This window comes from Pezoporus flaviventris, unplaced genomic scaffold, assembly GCF_033815535.1.
Source record: "Pezoporus flaviventris isolate CSIRO_AGI_PZ_B2104156 unplaced genomic scaffold, CSIRO_AGI_Pfla_v1 ptg000951l, whole genome shotgun sequence".
Classification (NCBI taxonomy): Eukaryota; Metazoa; Chordata; class Aves; order Psittaciformes; family Psittacidae; genus Pezoporus; species Pezoporus flaviventris.
Genome location: NW_026893496.1, coordinates 1 through 14,794, shown reverse-complemented (window position 1 = coordinate 14,794; position 14,794 = coordinate 1). Strand labels below are relative to the sequence as shown.

The 14,794-nt window shown below is 56.2% G+C and overlaps 1 protein-coding gene across 1 annotated transcript; it reads left to right on the top strand.

Moving 5' to 3' along the window:
- Positions 1 to 37: 37 nt before the first annotated feature.
- Positions 38 to 12,120, top strand: CALR (calreticulin). The gene is made up of 9 exons (XM_061444515.1): positions 38 to 302; positions 2,170 to 2,271; positions 2,380 to 2,583; positions 2,672 to 2,766; positions 4,642 to 4,851; positions 7,183 to 7,296; positions 9,504 to 9,647; positions 9,737 to 9,829; positions 11,818 to 12,120. Exons 1-9 carry the CDS (start codon positions 53 to 55, stop codon positions 12,022 to 12,024), a joined length of 1,419 nt encoding a protein of 472 aa, XP_061300499.1. The 5' UTR covers positions 38 to 52; the 3' UTR covers positions 12,025 to 12,120.
- Positions 12,121 to 14,794: the final 2,674 nt, after the last annotated feature.

The following is a 14,794-nucleotide window of genomic DNA, read 5'->3' as shown; positions in this document are numbered from 1 at the left end:
CGGCCAGCGGGCGGGCGGCCAATAGGAGCGGGTCCTCGGAAGGCAGCGACCAATGGAAGGTGCCGGGAGGCGGGACGAGGGGCGGCGGGGTTATATAAGGCGGCGCCGCCTCCGTCCCCCTCCGCAGTGCCGGGCGCCGGCGAGGCCGGGAGGGAGCCGTCGGTGCGGAGCGGAACGGGCTGGGCCGCGTGAGGACCCCGCCATGGCCCCCAGCAGCTTCCCCCCTGTCCTGCTCGGAGCCCTCCTGGCGCTGGCGGCCGCGGAGCCCACCCAGTACTTCCGGGAGGAGTTCGGGGATGGAGGTGAGGGGGGTGTGGGGCTGGGGTACATAGGGGTGAGGGGGTTCCACTGAGGTAGATGTGGGGCTGAGGGGGTCCCGTTGGGGTGGATGTGGGGCTGAGGGGGTCCCATTGGGGTAGATGTGGGGCTGAGGGCGATCCCGTTGGGGTGGATGTGGGGCTGAGGGGGTCCCATTGGGGTGGATGTGGGGCTGAGGGTGTCCCATTGGGGTAGATGTGGGGCTGGGGTCCCCTGGGGTGTTGAGGGATCCCATTGGGGTGGATGTGGGGCTGAGGGGGTCCCATTGGGGTAGATGTGGGGCTGGGATCCCCTGGGGTACATAGGGGTGAGGGAGTCCCGTTGGGGAGGGTGTGGGGCTGAGGGGGTCCCATTGAGGTAGATGTGGGGCTGAGGGGGTCCCATTGAGGTAGATGTGGGGCTGAGGGGGTCCTGTTGAGGTAGATGTGGGGCTGAGGAGGATCCCGTTGGGGTGGATGTGGGGCTGAGGGGGTTCCACTGAGGTAGCTATGGGGCTGAGGGGGTCCCATTGAGGTAGATGTGGGGCTGAGGAGGATCCCGTTGGGGTGGATGTGGGGCTGAGGGGGTTCCACTGAGGTAGCTATGGGGCTGAGGGGGTCCCATTGAGGTAGATGTGGGGCTGAGGGGGACCCAGGGGTACATAGGGGTGAGGGGGTCCCGTTGGGGAAAGTGTGGGCCTGAGGGGGTTCCAATGAGGTAGATGTGGGGCTGAGGGGGTCTCATTGAGGTAGATGTGGGGTTGGGATCCCCTGGGGTACATAGGGGTGAGGGGGTCCCATTGGGGTCGGTGTGGGGCTGAAGGGGGTCCAGTTGGGGTAGATGTGGGGCTGAGGGGGTCCCATTAGTTCAAATGTGGGGCTGAGGGAGGTCCCATTGGGGCAAATGTGGGGCTGAGGGGGTCCCCTTGAGGTAGATGTGGCGCTGAGGGGGTGCCTTTGAGGTAGATGTGGGGCTGGCGGGGTCCCCTTGAGGTAGATGTGGGGCTGAGGGGGTCCTATTGAGGTAGGTGTGGGGCTGAGGGAAGTCCCATTGGGGCAGATGTAGGGCTGGGGGGGGATCCCCTGGGCTATTGAGGGGTCCCATTGGGGTGGATGTGGGGCTGAGGGATGGGGGTGTTCTCTGGAGGGGTTAGGGTCCCCCCCCAGGCCCTATAGGGCTGGGGGGGGGAAAATCCCCTTGTGAGGTGGGTATAGGGCTGAAGGAGGTGGCCTATGGGGGGGATACATAGGGCTGAGGGGATCCCATTGGTGTCGATGTGGGGCTGAGGGATGGGGGTGCTCTCTGAAGTGCTTAGGGTCCCCTTAGGCGTTATAGGGCTGGGGGAGACTTTCCTTGTAAGGTCCTATAGGGCTGAATGGGGTGGCCTATGGGGAGAGGATGTGGGGCTGAATGGAGCCGAGAGACTCCCCCCCCAAAGTGGGGCTGAGAAGCATGAGGGTGATGTGAGAGTCAATGGGGGCCTGTGATCAAGCCTGGGGGGGGGGGGGGGGGATAAAAGGGGAGCTGCCCCCCTATAACTTGGGGGGCAGAGGGGTTCCCTATAGCCCCAAACCCTCTCTTGACCCCCCAATGTATCTATATATGTATTGATATATATGGGGCCGAGCGAGGCCCCATTGGGGCACATGTGGGGCTGAGGGAGGCCCCATTGTGGCTCATGTGGGGCCGAGCGAGGCCCCACTGTGGCAAACATAGGGCTGAGTGTGGGGCGGGGGGGAATCTACAACCAATCTCAGAGGCCTCCCCCAATGCTCTAAACCCGGGCGCAGTCCCTTTTGTGGGGCATCTATGGGGCCGAAACCGCCTCAAACCCCCACTTATGGGTTCCGACTGATGTCGTCCGCCCCATAGATGCCTGGACCCACCGCTGGGTGGAATCCAAGCACAAACCCGACTACGGGCGCTTCGTGCTCAGCGCCGGCAAGTTCTATGGGGACGCCGAGAAGGACAAAGGTAAAGCTTGGAGCTGCCTGCATCCCCATTGGGGATGATTTAGGGGGGGGGATCAATCCCCTTTCTTGCCCCACACTTTTTAACCCCCCCCATTCCCGGTGCCTATAGGGATCCAGACGAGCCAGGACGCCCGTTTCTACGCTCTCTCTGCTCGCTTCGAGCCCTTCAGTAACCGCGCCAAGAGCTTGGTGCTGCAGTTCACCGTGAAGCACGAGCAGAGCATCGACTGCGGCGGGGGTTACGTGAAGCTCTTCCCCGCCAGCCTCAACCAGGACGATATGCACGGCGATTCCGAGTATAACATCATGTTCGGTGCGTGCCCCATAAGTGTGCCCCATAGGATCTTTATTATATCCCCCCCCCAACCCGGCCTTCTTTCAGCATCCTCTTCCTCCTCCAGGCCCCGATATCTGCGGCCCCGGCACTAAGAAGGTTCACGTTATCCTTAACTACAAAGGGAAGAATGTGCTTATCAATAAGGACATACGATGCAAGGTAAAGAAAAAGGGGGGTGCTGTGCCCCACATGTGTGGGGCTGGCTGCCCCATATGGATTAATGAAGTGGGGGGTGCGTTGGGGAGTGTGCGTGTAGGTGCTGCTCCTCCATGGGGGGATGTTGGGGGTTCTTTGCCCCATGTTGGGGGTGTTTCATGTGGGGTAATGAGATGTGGGGGGGGGTAATGGGGTTCTTGCCCCACATTGGTAATGGGGGTTCCTGCCCTATATGAGGTGTTGGGGGGTGGCTGCTTCATGCAGGGTAATGAGATGTGTATGGGGGGTAATGGGGTTTCTGCCCCACATTGGGTGTTGGGGGGTGTCTGTGCCTCACATGGGGTAATGAGTTGGGGGGGGTAATGGGGTTCCTGCCCCACATTGGGTGTTTGGGGGTGTCCCTTTCCCATGTGGGGTAATGAGATGTGTATGGGGGGTAATGGGGTTTCTGCCCCACATTGGGTGTTGGGGGGTGTCTGTGCTTCATGTAGAGTAATGAGATGTGTATGGGGGGTAATGGGGTTCCTGTCCCACATTGGGTGTTTGGGGGTGTCCCTTTCTCATGTGGGGTAATGAGATGTGTATGGGGGGGTAATGGGGTTCTTGCCCCACATTGGTAATGGGGTTCTTGCCCTACATTAGGTATTGGGGGGTGTCCTTACCTCATCTGGGGTAATGAGATGTGTATGGGGGGGTAATGGGGTTTCTGCCCCACATTGGGTGTTTGGGGGTGTCCCTTTCCCATGTGGGGTAATGAGATGTGTATGGGGGGGTAATGGGGTTTCTGCCCCACATTGGGTGTTGGGGGGTGTCTGTGCTTCATGTAGGGTAATGAGATGTGTATGGGGGGTAATGGGGTTCCTGTCCCACATTGGGTGTTTGGGGGTGTCTGTGCTTCATGTAGAGTAATGAGATGTGTATGGGGGGGTAATGGGGTTCCTGCCCCACATTGGGTGTTTGGGGGTGTCCCTTTCTCATGTGGGGTAATGAGATGTGTATGGGGGGTAATGGGGTTCCTGCCCCACATTGGGTGTTTGGGGGTGTCTGTGCTTCATGTAGAGTAATGAGGTGTGTATGGGGGGGTAATGGGGTTCCTGCCCCACATTGGTAATGGGGGTTCTTGCCCTACATTAGGTGTTGGGGGGTGTCCTTACCTCATGTGGGGTAATGAGATGTGTATGGTGGGGGGGGGGGGGGTGTGTGTGTGTCCGTTCCCTATGGGGCAATGTGTGGGTCCCTGCCCCATATGGTGTAATGTGGGATAATGGAGTATGGTGAGGGTGTGCATCCCTTCCACGGTGGGGCAATCCTTATCCCTTATGGATGTGTTTGATGAGGGGGGGGGTGTCCCCGTTCCCTATGGGGCAATATGTGGGTCCCTGCCCCACATGGTGTAATGTGGGTAATGGAGTTGGGGGGGGGGAGGCGTGCATCCCTTCCACGCTGGGGCAATCCTTATCCCTTATGGATGTGTTTGGTGGGGGGGGGGTCCCCGCTCCCTATGGGGCAATGTGTGGGTCCCTGCCCCACATGGTGTAATGTGGGTAATGGAGTTGGGGGTGGGGGTGTGTGAATCCCTTCCACCATGGCTCAACCCTTATCCCTTATGAATGTGATGGGGGGGGTCCCTGCTCCCTATGGGGCGATGTGTGGGTCCCTGCTCCCTATGGGGCAATGTGTGGGTCCCTGCCCCATATGGTGTAATGTGGGTAATGGAGTTGGGGGGGGGGAGGCGTGCATCTCTTCCACGGTGGGGCAATCCTTATCCCTTATGGATGTGTTTGATGAGGGGGGGGGTGTCCCCGTTCCCTATGGGGCAATGTGTGGGTCCCTGCCCCACACCCAGCCCTCACTTGTGGGTCTCTGCCCCCCCCAAAGGACGATGAGTTCACGCACCTCTACACCCTGGTGCTGCGCCCGGACAACACGTACGAGGTGAAGATCGACAACGGGCGCGTGGAGGGGGGGGCCCTGGAGGACGATTGGGATCTGCTCCCCCCCCGCCGCATCCGCGACCCCCAGGCCCACAAACCCCAGGACTGGGACGAGCGCGCCAAGATTGATGACCCCGAGGACACCAAACCTGAGGTGGGGGGGGGGGGGGGGGAGGGGTTTTGGGGGGAGGGGTTGAGGGTGTCTGTGGGGTTTGGGGGGGGTCTGGGGGTGTCTATGGGGTCTTGAAGGGGGTTTGGGGGGGGTCTGGGGGTGTCTATGGGGTCTTGAAGGGGGTTTGGGGGGGTCTGGGGGGGTCTATGGGGTCTTGAAGGGGGTTTGGGGGGGTCTGGGGGTGTCTATGGGGTCTTGAAGGGGCTTTGTGGGGGGCTGAGGGTGTCTGTGGGGTGTTGAAGGGGGTTTGGGGGGGGTCTGGGGGTGTCTATGGGGTCTTGAAGGGGCTTTGTGGGGGGCTGAGGGTGTCTGTGGGGTGTTGAAGGGGGTTTGGGGGGGGTCTGGGGGTGTCTATGGGGTCTTGAAGGGGGTTTAGGGGGTGTTTGGGGGTGTCTATGGGGTCTTGAAGGGGGTTTGGGGGGGTCTGGGGGTGTCTATGGGGTCTTGAAGGGGGTTTGGGGGGGGTCTGGGGGTGTCTATGGGGTCTTGAACAGGGTTTGGGGGGGTCTGGGGGTGTCTATGGGGTCTTGAAGGGGGTTTGGGGGGGTCTGGGGGTGTCTATGGGGTCTTGAAGGGGGTTTGGGGGGGTTTGGGGGTGTCTATGGGGTCTTGAAGGGGGTTTGGGGGGGTTTGGGGGTGTCTATGGGGTCTTGAAGGGGGTTTGGGGGGGGTCTGGGGGTGTCTATGGGGTCTTGAAGGGGGTTTGGGGGGGTCTGGGGGTGTCTATGGGGTCTTGAAGGGGGTTTGGGGGGGGTCTGGGGGTGTCTATGGGGTCTTGAAGGGGGTTTGGGGGGGGTCTGGGGGTGTCTATGGGGTCTTGAAGGGGGTTTGGGGGGGTCTGGGGGTATCTATGGGGTCTTGAAGGGGGTTTGGGGGGGGTCTGGGGGTGTCTATGGGGTCTTGAAGGGGGTTTGGGGGGGGTCTGGGGGTGTCTATGGGGTCTTGAAGGGGGTTTGGGGGGGTCTGGGGGTGTCTATGGGGTCTTGAAGGGGGTTTGGGGGGGGTCTGGGGGTGTCTATGGGGTCTTGAAGGGGGTTTGGGGGGGGTCTGGGGGTGTCTATGGGGTCTTGAAGGGGGTTTGGGGGGGGTCTGGGGGTGTCTATGGGGTCTTGAAGGGGGTTTGGGGGGGGTCTGGGGGTGTCTATGGGGTCTTGAAGGGGGTTTGGGGGGGGTCTGGGGGTGTCTATGGGGTCTTGAGGGGGGTATTGGGGGGGCAAAAGCGGGGGCTGAGGGTGTCTATGGGGTCTTGAGGGTGGTTTGGGGGGGCTGAGGGTGTCTATGGGATCTTGGGGGGGGTTAGGGTTATTGAGGGGGGTTAGGGGCTTTGGGGGGGGCTGCGGGTGTCTGTGGGGTGTTGAAGGGGGTTTGGGGGTGTCTATGGGTTCTTGAAGGGGGTTTGGGGGGGTTAGGGGTTTTGGGGGGAGGGGTTGAGGGTGTCTGTGGGGTCTTGAGGGGGGGGTTGGGGGTATTGGGGGGGCTGAGGGTGTCTATGGGGTCTTGAGGGTGGTTTGGGGGGGCTGGGGGTGTCTATGGGATCTTGGGGGGGGTTAGGGTTATTGGGGGGGGTTAGGGGCTTTGTGGGGGGCTGAGGGTGTCTGTGGGGTGTTGAAGGGGGTTTGGGGGGGGCTGGGGGTGTCTATGAGGTATTGGATGGGGTGTTAGGGGGGGTTAGGGGTTTTGGGGGGAGGGGTTGAGGGTGTCTATGGGGTCTTGGGGGGGTTGGGGGTATTGGGGGGGCTGAGGGTGTCTGTGGGGTGTTGAAGGGGGTTTGGGGGGGCTCTGGGGGTATTTATGGGGTCTTGAGGGTGGTTTCGGGGGGCTGAGGGTGTCTATGGGATTTTGAGGGGGGGTTTAGGGTTATTGGGGGGGTTTAGGGGCTTTGGGGGGGCTGAGGGTGTTTGTGGGGTCTTGGTGGGGGTTGGGGTTATTGAGGGGGCTGAGGGTTTCTATGGGGTCTTGAGGGTGGTGGTTGGGGCTGAGGGTGTCTATGGGGTCTTGAAGGGGGTTTTGGGGGGGTTAGGGGTTTTGGGGGGAGGGGGTTGAGGGTGTCTGTGGGGTCTTGAGGGGGGGTTTAGGGGTATTGGGGGACGGGTTGAGGGTGTCTATGGGGTCTTGAGAGTGGTTTGGGGGGACTGGGGGTGTCTATGGGGTCTTGAGGGGGGCTGGGGGTATTGGAGGGGGTTTAGGGGCTTTGGGGGGGCTGAGGGTGTCTGTGGGGTGCTCGGGGTGCTTTGGGGGCACTGGTTGCGTCCCTGGCAGTGTCTATGGGGTGTGGGGGTTCCGGCCCTGCCCTGATCCCCCCGTTCCCTGCAGGACTGGGATAAACCCGAGCACATCCCGGACCCCGATGCCAAGAAGCCGGAGGACTGGGACGAGGAAATGGATGGGGAGTGGGAGCCCCCCGTCATCCAGAACCCGGAGTACAAGGTGGGGGTGCTCTGGGTGCTTTTGGGGTGCTCTGGGTGCTTTTGGGGTGGTTTGGGCTCTTTATGGGGTGCTCTGGGCTCTTTATGGGGCGCTCTGGGTGCGTTTTGGGGTGCTTTGGGTGCTTTATGGGGTGCTTTGGGTGCTTTTGGGGTGGTTTGGGCTCTTTATGGGGTGCTCTGGGCTCTTTATGGGGTGCTTTGGGTGCGTTTTGGGTGCTTTGGGCGCTTTATGGGGTGCTTTGGGTGCTTTATGGGTGGTTTGGGCTCTTTATGGGGTGGTTTGGGTGCTTTATGGGTGGTTTGGGTGCTTTATGGGGTGATCTGGGTGTGTTTTGGGGTGCTTTTGGGGGCATTTGGGTTGCTTTTTGGGGTGTTTTTGGCGCTTTTGGGGCGGTTTGAATGCATTTTGGGGTGCTTTGGGTGTGTTTTGGGTTGCTTTTTGGGGTGGTTTGGGGTGGTTTGGGTGCGTTTTGGGGTGCTTTTGGGGGCATTTTGGGTGCTTTTTGGGGTGTTTTTGGCGCTTTTGGGGTGGTTTGAGTGCATTTTGGGGTGGCTTGGGTGTGTTTTGGGTTGCTTTTTGGGGTGGTTTGGGTGCATTTTGGGGCGCTTTTGGGGTGGTTTGGGTGCGTTTTGGGGTGCTTTTGGGGGTGCTTTGGGTGCTTTTGGAAGTGGTTTGGAGTGCGTTTTGGGGTGCTTTGGGTGCTTTATGGGGCGGTTTGGGTGTATTTTGGGGCGCGTTATGGGGCGGTTTGGGTGCTTTATGGGACAGTTTGGGTGTGTTTTGGGGTGCTTTGGGTGCGTTTTGGGGTGCTTTATGGGGCGGTTTGGGTGTGTTTTGGGGTGCTTTTGGGGTGGTTTGGGTGCTTAATGGGACGGTTTGGGGGTGGTTTGGGTGCTTTGGGGCGCTTTTTGGAGCGGTTTGGGGTGCTTTGGGTGCTTTATGGAGTGGTTTGGATGTGTTTTGGGCCACTTTTGGGGCGGTTTTGGGTGGTTTGGGTTTTGGGGTGCTTTTGGGGGCATTTTGGGCGCTTTTGGGGCGGTTTGGGTGCATTTTGGGGTGCTTTTGGGGTGGTTTGGGTGCGTTTTGGGGCACTTTTGGGGGTGGTTTGCATACTTTATGGGGCAGTTTGGGGTGGTTTGCGTGCTTTTGGGGCGGTTTGGGTGCGTTTTGGGGTGCTTTTGGGGGCGTTTTGGGTTGCTTTTTGGGGTGGTTTGGGTGTGTTTTGGGGCGCTTTTGGGGCTGTTTGGGTGTGTTTTGGGGTGCTTTATGGGGTGGTTTGGGGTGCTTTTGGGGGCGTTTTGGGCGCTTTATTGGGGCAGTTTGGGGTGGTTTGGGGGCGTTTTGGGGTGCTTTTGAGGTGGTTTGGGTGCTTTATGGGGTGGTTTGGGTGTGTTTTGGGCGCTTTATGGGGCGGTTTGGGGGTGGTTTGGGGTGCTTTTGGGTGTGCTTTGGATGCTTTTGGGGGCATTTTGGGTGCTTTATGGGGTGCTTCGGGGCGCTTTTGGGGTGGTTTGGGTGCTTTTTGGGGTGGTTTGGGCTCTTTATGGGGGGTTTGAGGTGGTTTGGGGTGCATTTTGGGGTGGTTTGGGGTGCTTTTTGGGGTGGTTTGGGCTCTTTATGGGGGGTTTGAGGTGGTTTGGGGTGCATTTTGGGGTGGTTTGGGGTGCTTTTTGGGGTGGTTTGGGCTCTTTATGGGGGGTTTGAGGTGGTTTGGGGTGCATTTTGGGGTGGTTTGGGGTGCTTTTTGGGGTGGTTTGGGCTCTTTATGGGGGGTTTGAGGTGGTTTGGGGTGCTTTTTGGGGTGGTTTGGGGTGCTTTTTGGGGTGGTTTGGGCTCTTTATGGGGGGTTTGAGGTGGTTTGGGGTGCATTTTGGGGTGGTTTGGGGTGCTTTTTGGGGTGGTTTGGGCTCTTTATGGGGGGTTTGAGGTGGTTTGGGGTGCTTTATGGGGTGGTTGGGAGCGTTTTGGGGTGCTTTTGGGGGCTTTTGGGGGTGGTTTGGCTGCTTTATGGGGGGTTTGGCTCCTTTTTGGGGCCCTTTTTGGGGGTTTGGGTGCGTTTTGGGGGCGGTTTGAGTGCTTTATGGGGTGGTTTGGGTGCTTTTGGGGGGTTTGGGTGCATTTTGGGGCGCTTTTGGGGGTGCTTTGGGTGTTTTATGGGTGCTTTGGGTGCATTTTGGGGTGCTCTGACCCCCTCATTCTCCCCCTAGGGCGAGTGGCGGCCGCGGCAGATCGACAACCCCGACTACAAGGGCAAATGGGTGCACCCCGAGATCGACAACCCCGACTACAGCCCCGACCCCTTGCTCTACGCCTACGACAGCTTCGGTGTCATTGGCCTCGACCTCTGGCAGGTGGGACCCCCACCTCCAGCCCCATAGAGAACCCCCCCAACCCTATAGAAAACCCCCCCAAAACCCCACTTTTCCCCCCTCTTTTATAGGTGAAATCCGGGACCATCTTTGACAACTTCCTCATCACCGACGATGAGAAACTGGCTGAGGAGATTGGGAATGAGACTTGGGGGGCCACCAAGGTACCCCCCATATCATACACCCCCCATATCATACACCCCCCATATCATACACCCCCTACATCACACACACCCTATATATTGCCCCCCATGCCCCTTTATTCCTATTCCCCCTCTATGGTTCTTGTGTCCTCTCCCTGCTCCTTCCTGACCACCCCTGCACCTGATCCGTACCCTATATATCCCCCCTGCTGCCATCCCATGCTCCCCCCTGAAGCTTCCCTTATATGCAATCACCTTATAGGTGATAACCTTATGTCAGCATCTATAAGGTTAGCATCTATAAGGTTAGCATCTATAAGGTTAGCATCTATAAGGTTAGCATCTATAAGGTTAGCATCTATAAGGTCATCAATCATCTATAAGGTCATCAATCATCTATAAGGTCATCAATCATCTATAAGGTCATCAATCATCTATAAGGTCAGCATCTATAAGGTCATCAATCATCTATAAGGTCAGCATCTATAAGGTTATCATCTATAAGATTATAGCACATTATATATGATAGCACTATATAATAACCTTATAGATGATAACTTTATTATAAGGCTATCACTTTATATGTTATAACCTCATATATGATAATCTTCTATATGGTAACCTTATGTATTATAACCTTATATGGTATAATCTCATATACAATCACCTTATATATGGTAAAGTCATGTGTCATAACCTTACACATGATAGGGATATCATATATAAGGTGATTGTGTATGATCTTATTGTATATGAGATTATACCATATAAGGTTATCATATGTGAGATTATAATATATAAAGCTATCACATACAATGTTATATATAAGCTGTCATATATAAGGTTATTACATAATGCTATCATATAGAAGGTTATCATATAGGAGGTTATAATACATAAAGTTATCATATATAAGGCTATTGTATATAATGTACTACAGCTTTATATAGGATAGCCTTATACATGGTGATAACCTTCTATTTGATAGCCTTATGTATCACAACCTTACAACCAGGGTTATATGATAATCTTATAATGCATATATATGATAACTTATGTATTATAACATTATCTATGATAACTTAAGCTATCATATATGATGTTCTAATACATAAGTTATCATATATGATGTTCTAATACATAAGTTATCACATATGAGGTTCTAATACATAAGTTATCATATACGAGGTTATAATACATAAGTTATCATATATGAGGTTATAATACATATGTATTATAACCTCATATATGATAAGTTATCATAGATAAGGTTATAATACATAAGTTATGTATTGCAACCTTACAACCAGGGTTATATGATAATCTTATAATACATATAATAACTTATGTATTATAAACTTATCTATAATAACTTATGTATTATAAACTTATCTATGATAACTTATGTATTATAACCTCATATATGATAACTTATGTATTATAAACTTATCTATGATAACTTATGTATTGCAACCTTACAACCAGGGTTATATGACAATCTTATAATACATATATATGATAACTTTATGTATCATAACCTCATATATGATAAGTTACGTATTATAACCTTATCTATGATAACTTATGTATTATAACATCATATATGATAACTTATGTATTATAACCTCATATATAACTTATGCATTATAACTTCATATATGATAACTTACGTATTATAACCTTACAAGTGAAAACCTCATACATGATAGCCTTCTACATGACAACAACCTTATACATGATGATAACCTTATGTATTATAACCTTGTATGTGCAAACCCCCTCCATGACACCCCATACATGACACCCCCCTCCATCACACCCCATACATGACACCCCATACATGACCCCCCTCCATCACACCCCATATATGACACCCCATACATGACACCCCCCTCCATCACACCCCATACATGACACCCCCTAAATCACACCCCATACATGACACCCCATACATGACACCACCCCCCCCATTACAATCTCTCCCCCCACCTCCGTTTCTCCCCCCCCAGGACGCCGAGCGCCGCATGAAGGAGCAGCAGGACGAGGAGCAGCGGCAGCGCCAGGAGGAGGAGGAGAAGCAGCGCAAAGACGACGGCGGCGGCGGCGGCGACACCGACGACGACGACGAAGAGGACGACGAGGAGGAAGAACCCGAGGCCGAAGAGGAGGAGGAGGAGGAGGCGGCGGAGGCGGCGGCGCCACGGGACGAGCTCTGAGCGGCGCCGCGGGCCCGGCCCCGGTCTCTGTGAGACCCCTTTGGACTCTTTTCTACGGCCGCCGCCACCGGGGAAGGGAGGGGACGGGGGACGAGCACCGGGAATGTGTGTGTGTGTGTTTGTTTGGGGGTGGGGGGGGGGGGGGAAGAAAACGGGAAGAACGGCTTTTTGGGGGGTGGGGGGGATGGGGGAGGGCCGCCGCCGTTCCCGTTTCCATTAAACGAACGCTCGCTCCCGGTGCCGTTTCGTCCGTGGTTTTTGGTTTTTATGTGCGGGTCACGCCGCCCTGGGCGCCGCCATTTTGTGAGCGGAGTCACGCGACGCGGCGGCACGTGATTGTGGCCTAAAGAAAAAGGGGTGGGGGTGCGGTGCGTGCGTGCGTCGTGACGTCCTTCCGGGCGGAAGCGACGGGGCGTCCTAAGATGGCGGCGGCGTGAGTTGCATGTTGTGGGGGGAACCGGGAGCGGAGCCGCCGCCGCCGCCGCCATGGCGGTGACCGTAACGCTCAAAACGCTGCAGCAGCAAACGTTTAAAATCCGGATGGAGCCGCACGAAACGGTGAGGGGGGGGAAGGGGGGGGAAACGGGGGGGGGGGGGTGGGGGTTGGGCCTACTCCCTCCCCCCCCCACGTCCGGTTTGAGGTGAAGGGATGCCGCCCCCCCCCATGTCGCGATAGTAAAGGGAGGGTTGAACCTCTCTCTAAAGCGTTTGGGGGTTGGGGGGGTGTGTGATTCTAAAGGGGTTTTACTTGTCGCTTCCCCCTTTCTATATCGCGATATTAAAGGGGGGTGGGCCTATTCACCCCCCCACGTCCAGTTTGAGGTGAAGGGATGCCGCCCCCCCCATGTCGCGATAGTAAAGGGAGGGTTGAACCCCCCTCTAAAGCGTTTGGGGGTTGGGGGGGTGTTGTGATTCTAAACGGGGTTTTACTTGTCCCTTTCCGTCTTCTATATCGCGATATTAAAGGGGGGGTTTGGGCCTACTCCCCCCCCCCGTCCGGTTTGAGGTGAAGGGATGCCGCCCCCCCCCATGTCGCGATAGTAAAGGGAGGGTTGGGCCCCCCTCTAAAGCGTTTGGAGGGGGGGTGTTGTGATTCTAAACGGGGTTTTACTTGTCGCTTCCCCCCTTCTATATCGCGATATTAAAGGGGGGGGGGTTAGGTCTGCCCCCCCCCCCCACTATCCCGACAGTAAAAGAGGGGGATTTAGGTCCCGTTGCTCCCCTCTACGCTGTTAGAAGCCGATTCGGGGGTGGGTGGACAAGTAAGACCCCGCCTTTACCAGCGCGTGACGGGTGAAGGGATGTGGTCACCCATCCCCCATGTCGCGCGGGGTTTGGATGTTACGGGCTGCTGAACCCCCTCTAAAGCGCCTTGGGGGGTGTCACGGTGGTAAAGGGGGTCTTACTTGTAGCTTCCCCACCCCCATATCATGATGTTAACGGGGGGGTTTAGATCTGCCACCCCCCAATATCGCGATAGAGGGGCTCAATTTCAGCCCTTCTCATATAAAAGGGGGGGCGGATTTAGGTCCGGTTCCTCCCCTTTACACCCTTAGAAGCCAGTTCAATGGTGGGGAGAGGGGGGGGTGTTCAATTCCAATCCCCCCCATCAACTCAATGGGAGCAGCTGCTTATGGGGTGAATTGGGGACCCCCTCTGACCCCATGGGTGCCCCCCCCCCCAAAAAGGTGCGGGTGCTGAAGGAGAAGATCGAGGCCGCCAAGGGCTCCGAGGCCTTCCCGGTGGCCGGGCAGAAGCTCATCTACGCCGGGAAGATCCTGAGCGACGACGTCCCCATCCGCGAGTACCGCATCGACGAGAGGAACTTCGTGGTCGTCATGGTCCGTTCATGGTCCAAGGTGAGACCCCCCCCAAAACCCCCCTTAACCCCCCCCCAAAAAACCCCCTTTAACCCCCCCAAAACCCCCTTTAACCCCCCCAAAACCCCCTTTAACCCCCCAAAAACCCCCTTTAACCCCCCAAAACCCCCTTTAACCCCCCCCAAAAACCCCCATTAACCCCCAAAAACCCCCTTTAACCCCCCCCAAAACCCTCTTTAACCCCCCAAAAACTCCCTTTAACCCCCGCAAAAACCCCCTTACCCCAGGAACTCCCTTTAACCCCCAAACCCCCCAAAACCCCCTTTAACCCCCAAAAACCCCTTTAACCCCCCCAAAAACCCTCTTAACCCCCCCAAAAACCCCCTTTAACCCCCCTAAAAAACCCTCTTTAACCCCCCAAAAACCCCCTTTAACCCCCCAAAACCCCCTTTAACCCCGGTACCCAAAACCCCTTTAACCCCCCCAAAAACCCCCTTTAACCCCTCTAAAAACCCCCTTTAACCCAGCCAAAAACCCCCTTTAACCCCCCAAAAAACCCCCTTTAACCCCCCCAAAAACCCCCTTTAACCCCCCAAAAACCCCTTTAAACCTCCCCTTTAACCCCCCAAAACCCCCTTTAACCCCAGCAAACCTCCCCTTTAAACCCCCCTTTAAGCCCCCCAAACCTCCCCTTTAAAACCCCCCCTTTAACCCCCCAAAACCCCCTTTAACCCCCCAAAACCTCCCCTTTAAACCCCCCTTTAAGGACCCCAAACCTCCCCTTAACCCCCCCAAACCCCCTTAACACCCCCAAACCTCTCCTTTAACCCCCCTTTAACCCCTCCAAACCTCCCCTTTAAACCCACCTTTAACCCCCCCAAAACCCCCTTTAAACCCCCCAAACCTCTCCTTTAGCCCCCCCAACCTCCCCTTTAGCCCCCCCGACCTCA